At 36.5% G+C, this 22,617-nt stretch overlaps 1 protein-coding gene across 9 annotated transcripts in view; it reads right to left on the bottom strand.

Moving 5' to 3' along the window:
- Stag1 (stromal antigen 1) overlaps positions 1-22,617 on the bottom strand; it is a 360,836-nt gene that overhangs the window by 178,063 nt on the left and 160,156 nt on the right. For all 9 annotated transcript variants that reach the window (XM_006510924.3, XM_006510923.3, NM_001357265.1 and 6 more), the window contains one exon: positions 3,650-3,726. In XM_006510924.3, the coding sequence (XP_006510987.1) occupies positions 3,650-3,726 (77 nt within the window). The remainder of the gene's footprint in view (positions 1-3,649; positions 3,727-22,617) is intronic.

Here is a 22,617-nt window from a genome sequence, read left to right as displayed (position 1 = left end):
TGCATAAGCTGAAACAGAAAATACTAAAATAACCAGAAGAAAGAAGGCAAACAAACAACCCAGTTAATTACAAAAAAGTTCAAAAAAGTCAAACTTCAGAATTCGAAGGAAAAAATATTTTAAACAGAAGCAAGATTTAGTTCTCTTTTCTTTTTAGTCAGACCTAGGGACTAAAAAATAGGACTCATGTATGCTAAGCAATCTATCTAGCATAAGTCATATTCTCAATATAAAAAGACAAAGATGTATTACTGCAATACAAAGAAAGTAGACAGGTTAAAAATAAAAGGATCAAGGAAAGGGACTTCTAGCATTACTAAACTCAAAGCAAAAAGAGAAGGAAAACAGAGTGACTTTAAGTAACACTGGTGATGAAAAAAAGAATAATTTTATTGAAGTAATAAAATTATCTATATAAGCTATAATCAAACAACCAAAGAACCAATCTGATATCAGTGGACATCATGATTGAGTGGACAGCTTATCTCTGATAGGAGACAAAAAAGTAACTTTGCCCGTAAAAAGGAAAATTTGTGGGTTTTGTTTTTTGAGAAATGGTCTTATTATATACCGCTGGATGGCCGACAACTCTCTTTCTAGATTAGAATGGCCATGAATTCATGAAAATCAGCCTATCTTTACTTTCCAAGAGCTGAAACTAAAGATCTGTGTCAAGACACCCATAAACAGCAAATTTTATGTTTAAGAATGTCTCAGACTGCAACATATAAGAGATGGTCACATTTTATGTATGGTCAAAACAATTTATGTAGGAAATCCAATTTTTGAACCTTAGGCCACACTGGACACTATAATCCAAAGCATACTGATTTATGTGCAAATTAAATCCAGTAATTAAGAAAATAGCTCAGCTGATAGAACGCATGCCCATCAAGCATGTAGACCTGATTTCCCCCCTGAAACACAAATGCAAACAGTTGGGGATGGTAATACACGCTTGTAATCCCAGATCTTGGGCACTAGAAAGGCAAATCACTGAGGCTAACAACTGGATTCCATGATAAGGCATCAGTAAAATCAAACACAAGATAAAAGCCAACATAATTTAAAGATTAAAAGCTTAAAATGACCAGTGGGTCAGAGAATCTCTTTTTAGCTATGCACTAGTTGTCTAATGATTCCTTTTGTAATAAATAATTTCATTTATCTTTGAATTCCTTTTATTTTATACTTGTATCTGTATAGTATTAATAACAGCTTTCTAATTTATTGTTCTTCTCTTACACCAGTAGCTGTCAAATTTCATTACATATTAGCATTATCAGGAATATGACTGGGGTATTTTACACACACATTATAAACTTTTCATGTCAATCAAAATGTCTAGAGCAGTGATTCTCAACCTTCTCAATGTTGAAACAATTTAATGCAGTTTCTAAAGTTGTGTTGACCCCCAACCATAAGACTATTTATTTGCTCCTTTAAAAACTGCAATTTTTCTAGTTATATATCATGATGTAAATATTTCATATGCAAACTCCAAATGGGTCACAGCCTGCATGTTGAAAACTACTGGTCTAAAATATCTGAGTGATACCTCAGCATTAATAATTTTTAATAATTAGGTGATACTAATGACTGCAAAGTATGGCAGCTCCATTCATAAATTCACAGATTGGATTAAAATATATGTTACTATACTAAAAATTGAAACAAACCTTTGATTTCAATCAACTGTGTTATAAAAGTATGACATTGTCAAGGCAGTCTAGAAGCTGAGGAATAAATCTATCAGCTAGCATATTAATATGGTTTTATCTTCTTTAGCCACATTTAAATTCTTGAATAAAGTAGATATAATTCTTAATGTAACAAAATTTAATCTAGTGAAATGTTTTCAAAATTGTGAAGTTTTTTAGCTTTTAAATTAAATTAGCACAAAGTCCTTATATTGCATCACAAACCCAAAAGAAATTGAGACGGTCCTTGAAATCCAAGTCACTAAACTATAGGTAGTTTGCCTCCAAACTGGCTTATTAAGTGGAAGCTTCATGGAGTTCTTGGGTCATCACTGTGAGTACACTCAAAGGGAATATAGAAGTGCCCTCTCCTGTCTTGCTCTGTGGCCACAAGTTGTTTGGCCAAAGAGTTGTTGTCTTGATAAACTGATTCAACACAAAACTAAAGTGATCAGGTCATTAGATAATTGTATAGGAACTACACAACTATCATATAAAATATAACTTTCCTCTTCATGATTTAATCAGAAATTAGTCTTAGAAATGTGAACAATGCCGTGTTTCACATAAAAAAAAAATACAGATATTCATACCAAATGGAAAAAAATAAAGTATAAACAATGTCATCTACGTTGAAACCAGTTTTTAAGAAACTGAAGATATAGAAATGCCTGAATAACAACTCAACTAATTCCTATGTAATATGACTAATCAACCTAAAAGATGGTGCCAGATGTTTCTGTAATTGAGAACATGGACTTTTGGTGTGAAGAGCAAGAAAAATGTGAATACCTGATGAACATCAATTAAGTTCTAAATATCTGACATATTTGTATTACTGTATTCAAATGGAAAATGATAATAAAAATACAATTAATCATAAAAAACCTAGAAAAGGCAATCCTGTTAATGCTTTAAAAAATTTCTTCTGAAAACAAAATTCTTCTGTAAATCAAAACAATATTAAAAGAAATAGTGGTGGATTTAATAGCATTGCATGAATTAAATTTATCATAAATACAATATAAAAATTAACTGTGTTCCTGAATCTTATAATATTGCATTTGGGACTAGGATTTTTGATTACTTTCTGAAGAATAACAATAGAAACTTGTATTCTAAATGGAAATTGGAGCTTTCAAGCAGTTATGTTCCCAGTAGAACTGTACTGGCTGGTTTTGTGTGTCAACTTGACACAAGCTGGAGTTATCACAGAGAAAGGAGCCTCTCTTGAGGAAATGTCTCCATGAAACCCAGCTGTAAGATGTTTTCTCAATTAGTGATCAAGGGTGGGTGGGCCCATTGTGGGTGATGCTATTCCTGGGCTGGTATTCCCCGGTTCTAAAAGAAAGCAAGTCAGGGGAAGCAAGCCAGTGAGTAACATCCCTGCATGGCCTCTTTCTCAGCTTCTGCTTCCTGACCTGCTTGAGTTCCAGTCCTGACTTCCTTTGGTGATGAACAGCAGTGTGGAAGTGGAAGATGAATAAACCCTTTCCTCCCCAACTTGCTTCTTCGTCATAAGGTTTTGTGCAAGAATAGACACACTAAGACAAGAACCATACACACAAGTGTGTGGGAGTCTACAAAGTACAGAGAGGCTGTACCACCTAGCTTTGGTAAATTCTTGATTAAATACAGTTAAGCAAAATTTTCTTCATTAGAAATACTAACAAACTTAGAAAACGTGTTTTAATAATCTGTAAGATAGGTCTATAAACAACACTGCTCAAATTATCCAACCTCCAAATCATTTTTCCCCTAAGGCATTTAATGAAAGTAGTATTTCAACGTTGGAAACAAATAAAGAATTGGAGATTGCCAGGATTAATGCATTATGCCAACTTTAACTCATGCCATTATGAACTAAATATCTGAAACAATGAACATATTTAATTATGATTTAAAAGATATGGAATCAATTAGTACAGGTATTGGGATGTTATATATACCTCATCAAATTCTTCAGTCATTTTTCTGATTATTTCTGCGTTCTGCATATTTCGAAACATCTCTATTCTGACCGTACCTGTGGAAAAACAGATTTTACAGTTAGTCTTTACCATATACTAAGCATTAAACCTAACCATATCACTGTTTAAAAGTTATGTAAAACTAGTTAGGTTTCCTGTTCATCTCAAATTTCTCCATTGATACTTTTTAAAAAGAATTATTTTATGTATATGGGTGTTTTGTATATATGTATGTTTCTGGCATCATATGTGTACATGGTGCCTGCAGATACCAAAACAAGTATTGGATACCTTTGGACAAGAATTATAGATTATTATACACTACCACGTGGACACTGGAAGCCAAACACAGAAATTCTGGAAGAGCAGCCAATGTTATTAACCACTAAGCCATTTTCTACCCCCTCAAATTCATTTTTATACCATCTACTTTAAAGGAATGTTTTATTTAGAAAGATAACACCTTTCATTGAAATGTTTTTCTAAAAGCCAAGTTTTTAAGTTCTTTAGTGATGAAAGAAAAAGTTAACTTTTTACTTTGCTAGTTCTTTTGTACTTCTTGATGGCTTAATTTTATCCAAACATGGTTATATAATTTATTAATGTACTGACATGCAATTTTTTGTTAATTTTGAAAAATGTGTACTTTGAAAAAAATCAACATAATTTAGGCTGGGTTACACTGACCAAGGATAGAACATTTACTTAGCACAGCATACATATGGCCATGGTACATTCCCCAGTATGACATCCAACTCCCTTCCTCTCAAGAAAAAAGAAAAGTAATTTAGGCAAAGGGAATAGTGATAAAATTCTTCTTTAGTATGCATGAAGAACCCTCAGTTTGAGCTCTAGCACTGCATCAACTAGGTACAGTAGTACATGCCTATAATCCTAGCATTTAGGAAGCAAGCTAAGAGATGACAAGTTCAAGATATTCTTGGATACATAGCATGTTCTAGGCCAACCTGGAAGCATAAGATGTCATCTATAAATTCTAACACAAGATAAAATCAACATAATCTAAAGATGTTAAAAGCCTAAGGTGAACATTGGAACAGATAATCTTATTAAAAAGATTCACTTTTATTTATATAAATGCAACATATTTGAAAATTTTGTTGTTTTGTTTTTGGGCTCAGGAGGTGGCTCAGTGGAAAGGGCAATAATTGCCAAGCCTGACCGGAGTTTCAACCCCTAGACGCACATGGTGGGAAAAAAAAAAAAAAGAAAAATCAACTGCTACAAGTTGTCCTCTGACCTCCATAGGTGTCATAGGGCATACTCACACAGACTTGAAAGAGCCAATCAATCACTCAATCAATACATACATACATACATACATAAACAAACAAATTAAATTATTTTTTTAGTTAGAAGAATAAGGTTTATTATAAAGTCTTTAAAATCCAAACTCCAGGTTGATCCCCCCTCCCTCAACAACTTCTAATGATTTAAGCTCTTAGGAAATCATCCAATAATGATGAAAGTAGTGGTCCTTATAAGACAAACTAGGGAGAAAATTAAATTTACATGGGGCCTAAAAATTAGCAAACAAGCAATATGATAACACTCTTTTTTTATGAACTGTAGAATACATAAAAAAAAGTGAGACTGCGGAGATTCTCATAAAATGAAGATATATTAAGAACTGTGACAAATGAAAAAAATCTTGGAAAAATAAACTCCGATGTACATAAGGACTTATGGTGATTGCAATCCTGAGCGACAAACTAAATAAAACACTATTAGACTTGGAGAATCAGAACTACTTGATGTGAGCTGCTAATAAATTCATGAACTACAGAAACAGTGATACTGATAATTATTTTTTTAATCACTGACCTACAGAATAACATAAAAAAACAGTGAACATGCAGTATTAATTCATCATGGATCTAATATATAATCATCAGAAAATCCATATTTAAAAGAATTTAAAGTGCTGTTTTTGTGTGTGGGCAAGTGTATGAATGTGTATAGGTACAGTATGGATACCAGCATCAGATGTCATCTTCAATCATTCTCTACCTTCTGTTGAGGCAAAACCCTTCTGAATCCAGAATCAGTGATTTTGAGCAGTCTGGCGAGTCAGTTTGCTCCAAGGAGTCCCTGTCTTTACTTCTTGCTGCTGGGATGACAGACAGAATTTCCTGCATACCCAGCATTCTATGTAGATTCTGGGGTTCTGAAATCTAGTCTTCATGTTTGTGCAGCAAGCATTTTCTCCTATGAGCCATCATTTCCCCCACTCTGATATGTTCTTTAAATAAAAGGATGACAACAACACTTTAATTTCAGGGGATTTTTTATAAATGATTCAAGAATTTTACCCCTACCAATTTATTCAAGAAAAATGCAAACACTGATTAAAAAGTCATGTGCAATGATCTCTTAGAGGAACTGTAAATCTATTGCCCAGTCATAACATTTTGAGCTGCATTTAAGTAGACTATGGACCATTAAGCTGGGCAAATGAAATGACAAGGGGACGGGGTCTGTGAGAGTCAATTCAGGGGAAAGATACAAGATTGATTTGTAAAACCCTTGAAATATAGATTTCTTGTAGATGTATCTTCACGTTGTAAATATGTTTTGTAGAGTGAAGCCATGGGAAGCCATGTGTAACAGAGCTTAGACATCTAAAACTAATCAATGCTGAGGTGGCTAAATACCTAGCCTTTTACATGGAAACCTGTCTGCAAAATTAGCTTTTTTTAAAAAAAGAAAAAGAAAAAATTGGGGGGGGGTTAATTTATCATTTAGAAATCTTGCATTTTCAAAAATCCAGTGCAAGCGCCAGGTGATCTGTGTCTGAGGATACGATTTTGAACCTTATGAGCAGTGTACAAATATCATGAGACAACTGATCGGCACTTGCACCTGATCAAGAGCAGTGCTGCTCCATTTGTTTTGCAAAGATATGTTTTCATTTCCTGTATGTTCCATTCCCTCTGAAGTCCCTTGGCCTGATTTTATCCATTTTTTTTAAGGTGCCCCCTTTCCTTTCTTGGGGCACTGTTGCTGTGGCACTTTTCTATAACCTTGTCATTCCTATGTACAGTAGCTGGAAGTCGCAGTGAGCAAGCATAACCCACGTTTGTATAAATTATTGAAATCCATTTTCACCTAAGAATGGACTTAAGAAGTACTGCTGGGCAAGTGTGCTGAAAGTACATTAACTGCTCAAATACAAGGAAGTGGCCCAATGAACATGGTTGTGGGAGGGGAAAGGAGAAACAAAGCTAGTCAGATGTGAATTGTATCTGTTGTAATAAACATGTTTAAACAAAAAAAAAAAAAAAAGAGTCATGTGCAAATGGCCAAATGTGATAAATCACAAGTGAATAAATTCAAAATCAATCTCAACTTTCTAAATAACTTGAAGCATAAAGACCCAAAACAAAAACAAATTATATATTAATAAAAAAAAACTGATAAACATAACATTGATGGTTTTTCAAGAAAATAGGTTGAAAACACAGCGTCAAAGAAGGAAAGGATGGATCAGCAAGATGTCAGATGTCTTTCTTAGAAGGTAAAGGTTCTTGCTGCCAGGGCTGATGAAATATGGCTTTGATAGCTGAATCAGTGTGGTTAAAAACAACATAGTCCCACGAGTTGTCCACTGATTTCCACACAACTGTTTTGGAACGTGTGTGTGTGTGTGTGTGTGTGTACAGATATATAAACACACATGTATGTATATGTACATACATATAAATGCATGCATACACACACACACTCACAGACATGTACACAAAATAAATACATGAAAATAAAATTATCATTCCATTTATAAAAATCTCCAAAACTGAGCCTGATGGAAGACTCTTTTAATGCTAACACTCAGGAGCTAAGATCTTGGGCCAGAATGGTCTGCTTAGGGATTTCTAGGCCAGCCAAAGCTACATAGTGAACAAACATAGCGGTGTACAAGATGGAGTTCACCAAAGCTGAGAGCAACCTGAATGACCTTGCCTCTGCATATCAGCAGTACTAGAATGACACTGCAGAACAGAAAGGATTTCTATGAGGGGTGGAAATAAATGGAAGGCAGAGAACCCTGCACTGCCTCGGCTTGATTAATTTCCTCAGCTTTAACCACCCATTTTTCTCCATCAGGTACTTTGGGCTACTATCCTATTTGGTTTATGTTTTTGTTTGTTTTGTTTTGGTATTGGTTTTTTTTTTTTTTCCAGTAAGGAATAATAGTACCTCAAACATAGTAAGGATTCAAGAAAGATTTGTGGAATGTCTTTCTCTTTCCACTCTGACAAACCTAGATTTCTGCCAATCTGGGTGTTACATTTCTTTCTGGTAGTCATTTTCTTAAAGTTCAGTTAATACTCTTCTAGTATATTCTCCAGAGACTGAATTCTGCTCCGGATACTGTGTAGAAACACCCCAAAGATATCCAAGATAGTGGCCACCATCCTAAAGCTAAGTAGTGGATTAGAAAAAGGGAGGCAGAGCTCACTAGGAAGAAAGATGTGTAGTTTTTGTAAACACAGCCATTTAGATGGGGAGTCTACTGAGGATTTTTCCATCATCAGGGTTTGTTCCTACTTCTTCTATTAGCCTCTGGAAGGGTGTTAACAGTATTATCTCCATTTATAGCTCCCAACCCCCACCATCCTGAGCCAAATCTGCCATTGATGGAGTCTTCACAGTATTGTTCCTCCTTTATCCAAGAGATACTGGGGGATTAGAGCCTTGTCTCTGTACTGGCTAGATTTGTGTGTCAACTTGACTCAACCTGGAGCTATCACAGAGAAAGGAGCCTCCCTTGAGGAAATAACCTTCATGAGATCCAGCTGTAAGGCATTTTCTCAATTAGTGATCAATGGTGGGAGGGCCCACTGTGGCTGTGCCATCCCTGGGCTGCTCATCTTGGGTTCTATAAGAAAGCAGGCTAAACAAACCAGGGGAAGCAAGCTAGTAACATCTCTCCATGGCCTCTGCATCAGCTCCTGTTTCCTGCCCTGCATATGTTCCAGTCCTGATTTCCTTTGGTGATGAACAGCAATTTGAATGTTGTAAGATGAATAAACCCTTTCCTCCCCAACTTGATCCTTGGTCATGATGTTTGTGCAGGAATAGAAACCCTGACTAAGACAGTCTCCAATGTTCAGAAACTTGCCACCTGGCTGTTTGGAACACTTCACATAGGGCAAGTTATATCTATGCTTTTGCTCTTTTCCTCCTGCCCTTGGATTGATACTACTGTATAATTCTGATTTTCTATTTTATGTTACACTTGTGGCTTTTTTTTTCCATACTGAGGAAATAACATTACCCCAGGAGCCAAAAATAAACCAAAATTGGAAAAACAAACAAACAAGCAAGCAACAATCTCTAAAATGGAAAAGACTATACTGATTAGCTTGAAAGTTGCCAGGCATGAACAAGTGTACATGAAGAGTAGGAAAGCAAAGAAATATGCTTTAAAATTAAAATGTCGCCAGGTGGTGGTGGCGCATGCCTTTAATCCCAGCACTTGGGAGGCAGAGGCAGGTGGATTTCTGAGTTCGAGGCCAGCCTGGTCTACAAAGTGAGTTCCAGGACAGCCAGGGCTATACAGAGAAACCCTGTCTCAAAAAAACAAATAAATAAATAAAATAAAATGTCTAAGAGACAGGAAACCATTATATATTGGAACAAAAAAGTTATTAGGTAGATGTACACATGTATACAAAATCATTAAACTGAACACTGAGATGTCAATGTAAATTGTATCTTTGATCCATTGATTTTTCCTAATCGTAAGAAAATATTCAAATCAAAGTGGATTCAAAAACTAGAAAACACACACACACACACACAAATACCTCTTCTTAGAATACCCATCTCTGTGGTTCTTCCATCAATTCTGCAACTCAGAATTTCAGAAACATTAACAATCTAAAACCTTATAAACCTAAGGATGCATTGGCAAGGGGCATATAAGAAACAAAGAAAAAAAAACTGGATAATGCTATCAATATTACTGCAATACTTACACATTCTGCAATACATATCCCAAACTGCAATAATGCTGTAATAATGATCTATTCAACTTCCATGACTGATATGGCATGCTCAACTATCGTATTGTTACAGCGTTTTCAATGAAATACTTAAAGAAGCTCGGAAAGAAGGTATTTTGAGTGTTAACATTGTGAGAAATAAGAAAATTGTAACCAGCAATGAAAACACTACGAAGAGAAACTTAGGCTCCACATTTTTACAGGGACTATCAAATGTAAATAACCCTACTACCAACTTAAATGTCAAAAGCCATAATTTAAAAAAATAAATGATGCTATAACAAAGAAAACCTTTCTGCACACTCCCAAAGATTAATATTCCAAAAAATTACCCTTAATTTTTAACTGGTCATGAGTCTCCACAAATGACTAAATAAATGCCTTTAAGAAAAGCTATCTCCAGATTGCTAACCTTTCCTAAAGTAATACTTTATTTTAAATCTGTTTCTTCAATAAACTGGTTTTCATTTTTTAAAGATTTATTTTATTATATGTAAGTACACTGTAGCTGTCTTCAGACACACCAGAAGAGGGCGTCAGATCTCATTACAGGTGGTTGTGAGCCACCATGTGGTTGCTGGGATTTGAACTCAGGACCTTTGGAAGAGCAGTCAGTGCTCTTACCCATTGAGCCATCTCGCCAGCCCGATAAGCTGGTTTTTATAGCAGCAATATATTACATTTAGAGACAACTTTCTAATCTTTCACTTTCTATAATTTACCTGAGAGGATGTAGGTAATTTTAAAAGGTCAATTCAATACAGTGAAAAATTTTACACTATCTAGCATGGCAATACATATCTTATGACCCTAATAACTCACTCATTTAAAAAGAAAAAGGACTGCAGACACCATGAGCTATTAAAACTTTAATTCCATTAGTTGTTTCAAAAACCCCTCACATCCTGAGATTTTTCTTATTGAAAGTTTCTTTAAAAAGGAAAAAAAAAAGCATTGCTAAAACTGAATATTGGGACCAAAATTAAAGAGGCACTCTTAAGATGTTTGCTTTGGGGCTTTTTGATTTTTCAAATTAATTTCTTTCTGTATATATTTGTTAGTATGTAAATGTGTGTATGTTTGAGGATGTGAGTTATCAGAGGAAAGGTTGCAAAAGTCAGTTCTTTCTTGTCACTATGTATGTCCCAAGGATCAAACACAGATTGCTGGGTTTCAAAGCAAGCACCTTGACCTGCTGAGCCGTAACTTGGGCCTTGTATTCTGGTTTATAAAGATGTGTGTGTCTGCTCTGGCATGCTCATACATGCCATAATCTCAGGTGAACCTGAACACATGACAAGACTATGCCAGAGAGAGAGGATAAAGCTAAAAACATATTTGTGAATGTACTTATAATGTTCTACATTCATAGAATATAAATGCTAAAAAAGAGAAAAATTGATATTAAATAGTATTCTTTACAACAATAAGGACTTATCTGAGGCAATCTTGAACTAATTATGTAACCACCAACCTAGACAATTGTTTCAACATACACACACACACACACACACACACACACACAAATCTTTTTTAAAAGCAAACAATAAAAGATTATTTGATACTGTCTTTACAGTAAGGAAATATTTCAAATAACATAAATAATTTAAAACTTGTTTTAACAGTGAATAATTCTCAAATTAGAAATAACAGCAGCAATCTAAAGTTTGTTAATGACGTAGGATTGCCCCCCCCCCCCGCCCACACTTGTACTCCTAACACGCAGCTAATACAGGAGGGCTTCTGAACTTGACGTCATCTCAAGCACCAGAAAACAAAAACAAAAACAAAAAACTTATCTCTAAATAAAAATGATTACAAATGATAATGAGAGCAAGGCTTCATGCAACCTCTGTGATATGAAATTTTCAATTATCTATCAAAATTACAAATTTTCAAATTCCTTGACACTGATTACTCACACTGAAATGTTCATAAAAACTTTTAAATGTCTAAAATGATTTATAAGTATTCTGTAATCAATGTAATAAAAGAATTAAGAAAAACTCACATACCATTTATAAAGATCAAATGCACATGAATACATTAGCTTGCCCAACAATTTTTCTCTCTCACTGTACAGATGAGAAAACTAAGACCTCTAAATAGAAACTTGAAACAGATTTTGCTAGTAATTGACCTACTCTGACAGACTATGACAGGCAATGACTAACTACTACTTGTTCTTAATTATTAAGGGCTCCGTTGAGCTATCAAAACACAAAAATGCCATCCAGGATTGATAAATAATTTACAGAATAAATGAATATACTCACAAAAGAGCTACTGAAACATATACTATATACTAAAATATACTAAAAAGGTATGTAGCAATCTGAAAAGTCTTGTTACCTTCCGGAATAAGGAGATAAGTGATTGACATTTAAGGAGATGAGAAATGTAAAAAGAATTGTTTTTCTATGTGAGTGGCTACAAGTACACTAGGTAATGCCTGGAACCAGCAAAGGCCACAGAAGACACCAGATCTCCTGGGAGTAGGATTACAGATGACTTGAGCTATCAAGTGGTTGTAAAAGATTGAACCTAGGTATTTTATATTACTTGTGACTATTGTGAAGGGTGCTGTTTCTTGGTGTGACTCTAACCAAACAAGGGAACGATCTGTTTGACAAGAACTTCAAGTCTCTGAAGAAAGAAATCAAAGAATACCTCAAAAGATAAAAAGATCTTCCAAGCTCAGAGTAAAAATGGCCATCTTAACAAAAGTAATCTAAAGATTCAATGCAATCCCCATCAAAAGTCCAACTCAATTCTTCATTGAAATAGGAAGAGCAATTCTCATATTTATCTGGAATAACAGAAATCCCAGGACAGTAAAAACCATTCTTGACAATAAAAGAACCTCTCCGGGAATCACCATCCCTGACCTCAAGCTATACTACAGAGAAATAGTGAAAACAAAAACAAAAAACGCACAGTATTGATACAGAGGCAAACAGGTAGATCAAACGAATAGAATTGAAGACCCAGAAATAAACCCAAACACCTATGGTCACTTGATCATTGACAAAGAAGCCAAAATCATCCAGTGGAAAAAGGACAACATTTTCAACAAATGGTACTGGCTCAAGTGGTGGCAGCAACGTAGAAGAATGCAAATTGATCCACTCTTATCTCTTTGTACAAAGCTCAAGTCTAAGTGGATCAAGAACCTTCACATAAAACCAGATGTGCTGAATCTAATAGAAGAGATAGTGGGGAAGAGCCTCCAACACATGAGCACAGGGAAAATTTCCTCAACAGAACACCAATGGCTTATGTTCTAAGATCAAAATTTGACAAATGGGACCTCATAAACTTGAAAACCTTCTGTAAGGCAAAAGAAAATGTCAATAGGACAAAATGGCAACTCACAGATTGAGAAAAGATCTTTATCAACCCTATATCCAATGGAGGGCTAATATACAATATTTACAAAGAACTTAAGAAGTTAGACTTGAAAGGATCAAATAGCCCTATTAAAAAATGGGGTACAGAGCTGAGCAGAGTTCTTATCAGAGGAATCTCAAATGGCCAAAAAGCACTTAAAAAGAAATGTTTAATGCCCTTAGTCAGCAAGGAAATTCAAATCAAAACAACCCTGAGATTCTACTGCACAGGAATCAGAATGGAGAAGATCAAAACCTCAGGTGACAGCAGATGGTAGCAAAGACGTGAAGAAAGAGGAACACTCCTCCATTGCTAGTGGGACTGCAAGCTTGTACAACCACTCTGGAAAGAAGTCTGGCGGTTCCTCAGAAAATTGGAAGTAGTTCTAAACAAAGACCCATTATACCATTCCTGGGCATATACCCAAAAGATGCTCCAACATATAACAAGGACACATGCTTCACTATGTCTATAGCAGCCTTATTTATAATAGCCAGAATCTGGAAAGAACCCAGATGTCCCTCAACAGAATGGATACAGAAAATATCGTACATTTACACAACAGGGTACTACTCAGCTATTAAAAAGAATGACTTCATGAAATTCAAAAGCAAAAGGATAGAACTAAAAAATATCCTGAGTGAGGTAACACAGACACAATAGAACACATATGGTATGTACTCACTGATAAGTGGATACTAGCCCAAAAGTTCAGAATACTCACAATACAACCCACGAGTCATATGCAGCTTAAGACGAAGGAAGACCAAAGTGTAGATGCTTCAATCCTACATAGAACAGGGAACAAAATAATCACAGGAGCTAGAGGGAGGGAGGGACCTGAAATGGAGAGAAGAGGGGGAGGGAAAAAAAAAAAAAAAAGAAGGGCAGGTATTGGAAGGGACAGAAGTACAGAGAATCAGGAAATTGAATGGAAACATGTAGCAGAGTGGGATGGGGAGCTGGAGGTAGCCACTAGAAAGTCCTAGAAACCCCGGGAAATGAGAGGCCCAGGAGCTAGTGGTGATGACTTTAGCTGAAATACTCAACAAAGGGGAGATACAATCTGTAAAGATCACTCCCAGTAGATAGGCACAGCCCCCAGTGGAGGGATGGGGCCACTCATGAATCTCAAAAATCTTAACCCAGAAATTTTTCTGTCCAAAAGAAAGACAGGGACAAAAAAATGGGACAGAGACTGAAGGAAAGGCCATCCAGAGACAATCCCACCTAGGGATCTATCCCATCTGCAGACACCACCCCCCACCCCCTACTATTGCTGAGGCAAAGAAGTGCTTGCCAACAGGAGCCACCTGAAAAATACTGATGCAGATACTTACAGCCATCCATCAGACTGAGCCCAGAGACCAGACCACAATAGAAGAAGCTAGGGGAAGTGTGCCCCTCCCCCAGCCTTGAGCAGGCTAAATAGACCTTAAGTGTTGGACCTGAAAGACCTGGGAGTCAATTTCCTACAGGAGTAGACTGCCAGTTAGCTTGCTTTGCAACCCAATCCAGTTGAAAGAAAGGATGGGTCTCTGGGCCCTCCCTATATAAAAGCAGTGCTATTAAACTTTGAGTCTTGATCAGAAACTTTTGTCTTGGCTTCATCCTTCTCTTGCACCCAGTCCTTTTCATTTCCAGCCCCGCCCCCTTTCATGTAACACAGTTCATCCATGGCTGCAGGACAGCTACATGGAAGGACTGAAGGAGATTGCAACCCCACGGGAAGAACAATATCAGCTAAATGGACCACCCAGAGTTCCCAAGGACTAAACCACCAACCAAAGTGTATACATGGAGGGAGCCAGGACTCTAGATACTTAAGTAGCAGAGGATGGCCTTATCTGACATCAGTGGGAGGGGAGGTCTTTGGTCCTGTGCAGACTTGATGTCCCAGCATAGGGGTTGGCTAGAGGGGTCAGGTGGGAGTGGCTAAATGGGTGGAGGGGAACCCTCATAGAGGCAAAGGGGAGGGGGAGAGGGAGGATGGGCTTGGGGAGTTAGTGGAGGACTAACTGGGAAGGGTGATATCATATAAAATGTAAACGAATAAAATGATTAATTAAAAAAATTAAAAAGAGACAGATTGAACCTGAATCCTCTGTTACTGACCACTGAGCTCTCTGTTTAGTGCTGCTCCTCTCTCCACTTCTATAAATATAGAATGTCTGTCACGCGCTAATGTGTTCAAAAACCTTGGCCCACTGTTATTTGTGCTGTTTTGGAAAGTGCAAGAAATTTTAGCAGGTGGGGTCTAACATAAGGATCAGGTCACTGCACTTAATCTTATGGAGATTACGTATATATTCTTCCAGGCTCTTACTTTCCTTTTCTGCTTCTTTAATGCCATGAAATGAATAGCCTGTATCATACATTTCTATAGCCATTATAACATTCAATGCCTTACCTAACAGCAACAGAAATGACCATGAACTGAAAATTCTTAAGTTGTAAGTCAATGCAAATCTTTCCTGCCTATAATGAAAATTGAGCAACCTAGAAAATTAGAATGAAGGGTTATGACTGTAACAAAACCTCAGCACTGAGTTCAGAACCTTTGCGAACATGTTTGTGGGGGTCTCAGGCTAGGTCTCAGGGGAAGTTTTTAGCAGAAACTGAGAAGAGCAACATACAGAGTGAACTGTGGAGAGAACTGTATTCACGAGGAAACAGGAGACTAGTTATCAATCGTGTTAAACTGGGGGGGGGGGGGGGACGCTTATTTACTAGTGGATGAAATAGGGATGAGAGGGAAAAAACTAGAAATATCTTGGAAAACTTTGACCAGGGGAAAAAGAAACCTGTAAATCTGGTTTAATGATGCCAATTCAGGAAAGTTTAGACAAACACTGAGCACCTGAATATTAGGAAAACCTTGTAGGCATTTCAACAGTAATCCAGTTCTCACATGGGGCAAACTCAAGAATAATGTAAATAATGCCAGGGATTACTGCTCAAAAAGATTTACCTAGGAAGAAAAGTTTACTACCCTCATTTGCTCAGGCACTCAAGAGGCTGTTGTAACTGTAATCTAAGCCAGTCTATGGCTCAAGCTGCAGGATGATCCACAGAACATGGTGCTGGCTTTTAAAAGATACAGAAAGGAAGACTGCAGTATCACAGACACAGCCATGCATGTTTCAAAGAAAAGCCATGAAGGTTGAGCAATTTATGACAAGTTTCAGATTTCGGTATGCAGTACCTAACAAGGGATGTATGAAGCTAGGAGACAGAAGTTGAAGATGAGATCAAGACCCCAAAAACTTAAAAAAAACAAGATATGGAATTCTGGTCTTGAAAAACTGCCGGTAAAGTACAGTCAGAAAGAGAGGTGGAGAGGAGCAGGAGAATAGGGAAGAGATAGACAAGGAGAGGGGAAAGACAGGAGGTAGGGCAGGGGAAAGGAAAGGGGAAGGAAAGGAGAAAGGGGAAAGAACGGGAAGAAACTACAAACTGCCAAAATGCAAGGCTGAAGGGGTGGAGCTTTCCAAGGAAAATGGAACTCACATTATGCCATAATGCCTGGATGCCAGATATGGATTTACAAGATTTGATATTTGCCCAGTTGGGTTTCTTTTAGAATGGAACTGTATGCCACTATATGTTATATGAACACTAATTTCGTTCTGATATTAAAGGCACTAAGAAGAAAGACTCTGAACTTGGGTATGGGAATAAAAATAGAACTGGTGATACCATACAGACGCTTTAGAAATGGACTAACTACCTTTGCATTATGAAATTAACATATAGGAAGAAGGGTAGAAGGCCATAATTCGAAGTGCAATGTCCCTCACGGGTTCATGATGAACCTTGTTCCACAGCTGGAGGAGCTACCTGTTAAGATAGCCTCAGAGCTCTAACAAGTAGTGGCTACCTGGAAGAAGTAGATCACTTAGGAGGTTAACTTTGAAATTATATCTTGCTCTGGACCCTTTCTGTTAACACTCCTACCTCATTTCTGGCCATTATAAACTAAGCAGCCTTTATTACAATTGTCAGCTGACATCGTATTCTGTCTTTTCTTAAGATCAAAGAAGCTGTGGCGCACGCCTTTAATTCCAGCACTTGGGAGGCAGAGGCAAGCGGATTTCTGAGTTCGAGGTCAGCCTGGTCTACAAAGTGAATTCGAGGACAGCCAGGGCTACACAGAGAAACCCTGTCTCGAAAAAAAACAAAACCAAACAAACAAAAATCAAAGTAGCTGCCAACCATGATCCAAAGCAATGACCATGAACAAAAGTAAAACTATCCTGACTTCCATTTCTGATAGGTATTAGTTACATCAAGGAAAGTGTAACAATAACAAAACATCTTAAAAGGCACCTGTGGAACCTTTATTAATCTGCACTCATTGAAAGGCAGCAGTATAAAAACCCAAGATGAATTTACCAGAATGAAAGTTTTAAGAGTTTTTTTAAACTATCATATGAAGATGCATTAATAAAAAGAATCCTAACCTAAAAAAGTACAGCAATGAAACATATCCTTTGATAATTATCAATATGTACAATAATAAAGGCTAGTGGCCGTAATAATAATCACACCAGAGTAAAAATCCTCTAAAGTTACATTTAGTTGGAATACATTTGGTAGCAAATTTGAAAAAACATAGTGTTTTTCAGCTTCACTATATTAGCATGGTGAACAGCAAAATGTACATAGTCTCTATGAAACTCAAATAACTTTTGTAGTTAACTGCCTTTTTTGTTAAGAGTTGAATCAATTTTCCTACAAATAAAATGACTTTACTCTTTTTATGACTATAAAACAAAGTCCTGCTGAATACATAAAAAACATTTCCTTACCCATCTCTCTCTTGCTGAACTCCTATCTAGCATAACTTAGCAACAGTGGACAGCACCGCAATAAGCACTGGCATGCTAGCACCTGTGTGGTGTGCACATCTTTGGGTAATGTCTAGAAGATATAGTTTGGTCATAAGTTAGATCATCTACCTTTATTTATTTTTTTGAGGACTTTGAATTCCATAGTGCCTAGATTAGTTTGCATTCTCAAGAGGGTTTATAACTCAAGAATTCCCTTTTGTCCATTTCCTGGTCAGAATTTATTATGTGTTTTCTTGATTACTTACATTCTAGATGAAGACAGAATCTCAATGCATGCTTCATTTGCATTTCCCTGATGAATAGCCATACTGAGATTTGTTTTTCTGTTTATATATGCCATTTGTACTTCATCTTGAGAGCTGTTACATTTTATTACTCTATTAAATGACTAGATTGTTTGTGATATCTAATTTTGAAGGCAGTAATAGGATTACTGTAGAAAAGATTCAAGATACTCTGCTCAGTGCTTTAAATTCTAGAGCCTGGAGAATGTATAGCACACTTAAGTTTAAAAATACATTCGTATAAGAAACAAAATAGAGATAAGAAAAACATATTCAAGAGAATATCAAACTAAAACTTTTACATTATGTCTATAGTTCATAAAAAGCAGAGTCAATACTGAGCTGCCAACTTTAACCTATTTTTACCACTGCTCTTAACATGAAGTCCATGAATGAAGTGATAGGATGCTTTTCTTGGGTTGTTGGTTTTGGCAGAACTCTAGAACCTCCATGGAACTCTACTGGAACCTGAATTTCTAATTACCTTTGTTTCCAGGTTAAAATGGTGTTTGCAAAGTTGGAACCTGCCTTTTTTTCTAAAAACCAGAAAAAATACTACAGCAGTTACCTAACCACTCAAACCTAGTCTTCAATCCAAAGTAGAGGTGATTAGGCTCAACAGCACTAAACAACCCTATCCAAAGTACCTTGTATTTACCAGAAGAGAATGGAATGAAGCAATCAGAAGAAACTCGGGAACAAGTAAACTGTCGCACAGCTCTGTATATAAACCAGAGTACAGCCTGGAGAACTGCACCTGGGTCACCTCTGCATGCACCTTATTACTGGCCAGACAAGCAGAATTGTATTCTTGGATGCTTCTTGTCCATGTTAGGATTTACTTCCCTAAGTTCTATACTAGTAGCTGCCTGGCCCTTTTTATCTTTCCAACTAAAAACAAAAGGGCGTAAATGTGACAGTTACATGAAAAATTAAAGACAGGAAACTAGACACAGGCAAAATTTTGCTACTTGATACTATAACAATATCGCAAATAACATTTTAAGTTTCAAGCTTTTAACGACATAACATTACATACTTAGCACTACTGAAACCTATGTGTGATAAAATATGCTACCACTGCCTGATACTCTAGCAAAAAGCATTCCAAATAGTAAAGGCCTTTCAAGTGTTCTGTGTATGAATCAACCTCATATTTCAAAGATTATAGTCACAGATTCTTAAATTATCTGCCATTATGGTATTGAACGGATATTGCAATCAGATACTAGGACAAACTTTTGGTGGTCTTTCTTTCATGTTTGCTTTATCTAGGTTCACATGAGCTATAAATCAAAATAAAAAAGGGAAAGACTGCCAAAGAGTATCAATGAATTTGGTAAAAGAACCCTTCAGAAGAAGAGAAGAGTAGTACTAAGACTACTAAAACTGGAAGGAAGTCACTAAAAAAGTGTCAGCACACAGTAAATGCACGGCTGATTATCTAGCAATGCAATGAGTTTGACCATCTTTCTAATGAAATAAGAAGGGAAGCTGGACAAAATGTAGAGAAAAAGACTCATATTCTGGTTGCTTTCCAAGAGAAATTTCCAACAAAATGTGTTAAGTATGTTGGAGTACATGTGAATCACCTGGTTTATGTATGCAATAACGGAGTAAAAATAAAAAAAATATTATGAAGATATTTTATAAAATATGCAATTTTTACAATAGCTTTAAAGTTGTGATTTTACCTTCACTGATGTGTCTGTCTCTAGATGGCAGTCTATACTTTGTAACATTCCTAGTTAAAATATGAATATATTCCTTCCTTGGTAAGAGTGAAGATGGTTGAACATTATATTAGTAAACTGTCATCTATTATTTAGTTTCACAAAATGGTAGGTTCTATTAGTGAGTTCTCCCACCAATTCCCATCATTTCAGACCCAAACATGCTTGTGACTCCTAACTGCACCAGGGAGGAGAGAACAGCAAAACACCACAGAGTAAAAATATTACTTTTTTTTTTTTTTTTTTGGTTTTTCGAGACAGGGTTTCTCTGTATAGCCCTGGCTGTCCTGGAACTCACTTTGTAGACCAGGCTGGCCTCTAACTCAAAAATCCACCTGCCTCTGCCTGCCAAGTGCTGGGATTAAAGGCGTGCGCCACCACCGCCCACCAAATTATTACTATTTTTTTATCTCATGATATAAGAAGGACTTGTAGTGACTAAGAAAAGCTTAAGTTCAGTCATGGGAGTAAAACAGAGAACTGAACTACACTATTCTCAGCTTGACTAGGTACCACAGGGCAGGACCACAGGCAGCAAGCCCCTGAATCAGTTTGTCACACCATACACCAAGACCTTCAGCACACAGGTATCCTTCCGCATAACACCCACCTGAGAAAGGCATAATATTCCAGTTCCTTTATCCTTTATGAAATACTACCAACTTAAACTGTGACTCCCTGCTGCCCCAAGGTCTGACCACCTGTACAATTTGGATAGCCCTCCAAGGAATTCTGAACATTAGCAAGACAATCTACTACATCAACAGAAAGGTTTGCTCCAGGGGTGAGAAATCAAAACTTTTGGTAGCTGAGCTGGGAACACTTCAGAAACCATATTTAACTATCAAGAGTTGCCTCCAAATTGATTCCACAGTATCAAGTACCACACCTGCAATCTGACCAAATGGGGTAATAAAAAATCCAAAGGTGAGACCACATAGACATACCAAGAAATTCCACAGATAACGTAACTCCAGGTGCCGAGGTCCTATGACAATAACATGAAACACGAATAACCAAGACAATTTGTCTACTTCGAGAAATTTGCACTCCTAGTGTAGTACTCCCTGAAAAAACCAACTTTGCTAACACGTTAAACAATTATTTTATAATACTGGGTACTGTCAATCACATTATTTTTTGTTTTGTCCTACCCTGATTTGTTTTATTATTATTATTATTAATGTCTGTTTGTATTCTAATCCACAAAGAAAGTATGGATTTTGGTGGATGGGAAACTGTGATCAGAATATATTATATTAAAAAATCTATTTTCGGGTTGGAGAGATGGCTCAGCAGTTAAGAACACTGACTGTGCTTCCAGAGGACCTGAGTTCAATTCACAGCAACCATATGATGGCTCACAACCATCTGTAATGGGATCCAATAACCTCTTGTGGTGTGTATGAAGACAAAAACAGTACACTCATTCACAGTAAACAAACAAACAAACAAACAAATAAATAAATCTGTTTTAATCTATTTTCAATTTTTAAAAGTGATAATGATTTCAAAACAGCAATTAGAGACTCAAAGAGAATATGAATATGTCAAAATGAAGACCACAAAGCAACAACTGAATAAATTAATGAAAAATAATCAAAATATAAAAACAGAATTAGAAAAGAGAATCTCTAAAGAAAGTGAAACATAAGATTCAAAGGAATTTATCCCACCAACAGACTGGATCAAGTAAAAGAGAGATTATCAGATCTTAAAAACAAATTAAGAGGATTCCGCAAAGCCTAAGAAAACCCACGAAGGGAACATGAGGAACTCTGGAACACTATAGAAGACAAACCTAGAAGTCATAGGATCTAAGAGAAGAAAACCAGTCAAAGACATAAGAATATTTTCAATAAAATCACAAAAGAAAACTTCTCAAATCTCGAAAGGCAATGCCTATCAGGGTACAAAGGGCATACAGAACACCAAATGGACAGAACCAGAAAGCAATATTTCCAACTTCAATTAATATGTATTAGTATGTTTTGAAATGTCTGTAATAATTTTCTTTCTTTTTCTTTTTTGGTTTTCTGAGACAGGGCTCCTCTGGAGACCAGGCTGGCCTCGAACTCAGAAATCCGCCTGCCTCTGCCTCCCAAGTGCTGGGATTAAAGGTGTGCGCCACCACTGGCCAGCCTGTAATAATTTTCATTTCAATAAAATACTAAACATACAGAAATAAGGAAATAAAAGTAAAAGCTGCAGTGAGGAAGCCGAGAGACTGCGGGTGACAGTCTGTGTGTTCCTTTTACTGACTGCGGAGCCCACATTAATGGTGAATCTACACTCTTCAGCTACATCTTTATAGAAATGTCCTCACAGAAATACCCAGATGTACGTGTCCAACGTGGTTCTAAATTAAATGAAGTTGACGAGAATAACCACCACATTCATTTTGCCAAAAAATATCATGAGCAGCTATGAAGATAGATGAAAAGTTGACAAGTAGGAAACAGAAAATTTATGATGAACAAAAGCAACTCAGAAACAGTACAAATTTTAGTTTTTCTTGACACTTTTGAAAGAAATACAAGAAACGCATTGCTATTTGGACAGGAAGAAACACTGATTGGGAAAAGAATAAGTATCCTTAACACACAGACCATTTGCTCTGCCAAAAATGATGAGAACACAATTAATTCTAGGATGAAG

Source organism: Mus musculus, chromosome 9 (assembly GCF_000001635.26).
Source record: "Mus musculus strain C57BL/6J chromosome 9, GRCm38.p6 C57BL/6J".
Classification (NCBI taxonomy): domain Eukaryota; kingdom Metazoa; phylum Chordata; class Mammalia; order Rodentia; family Muridae; genus Mus; species Mus musculus.
This window is presented reverse-complemented; position numbering and strand designations above follow the sequence as displayed.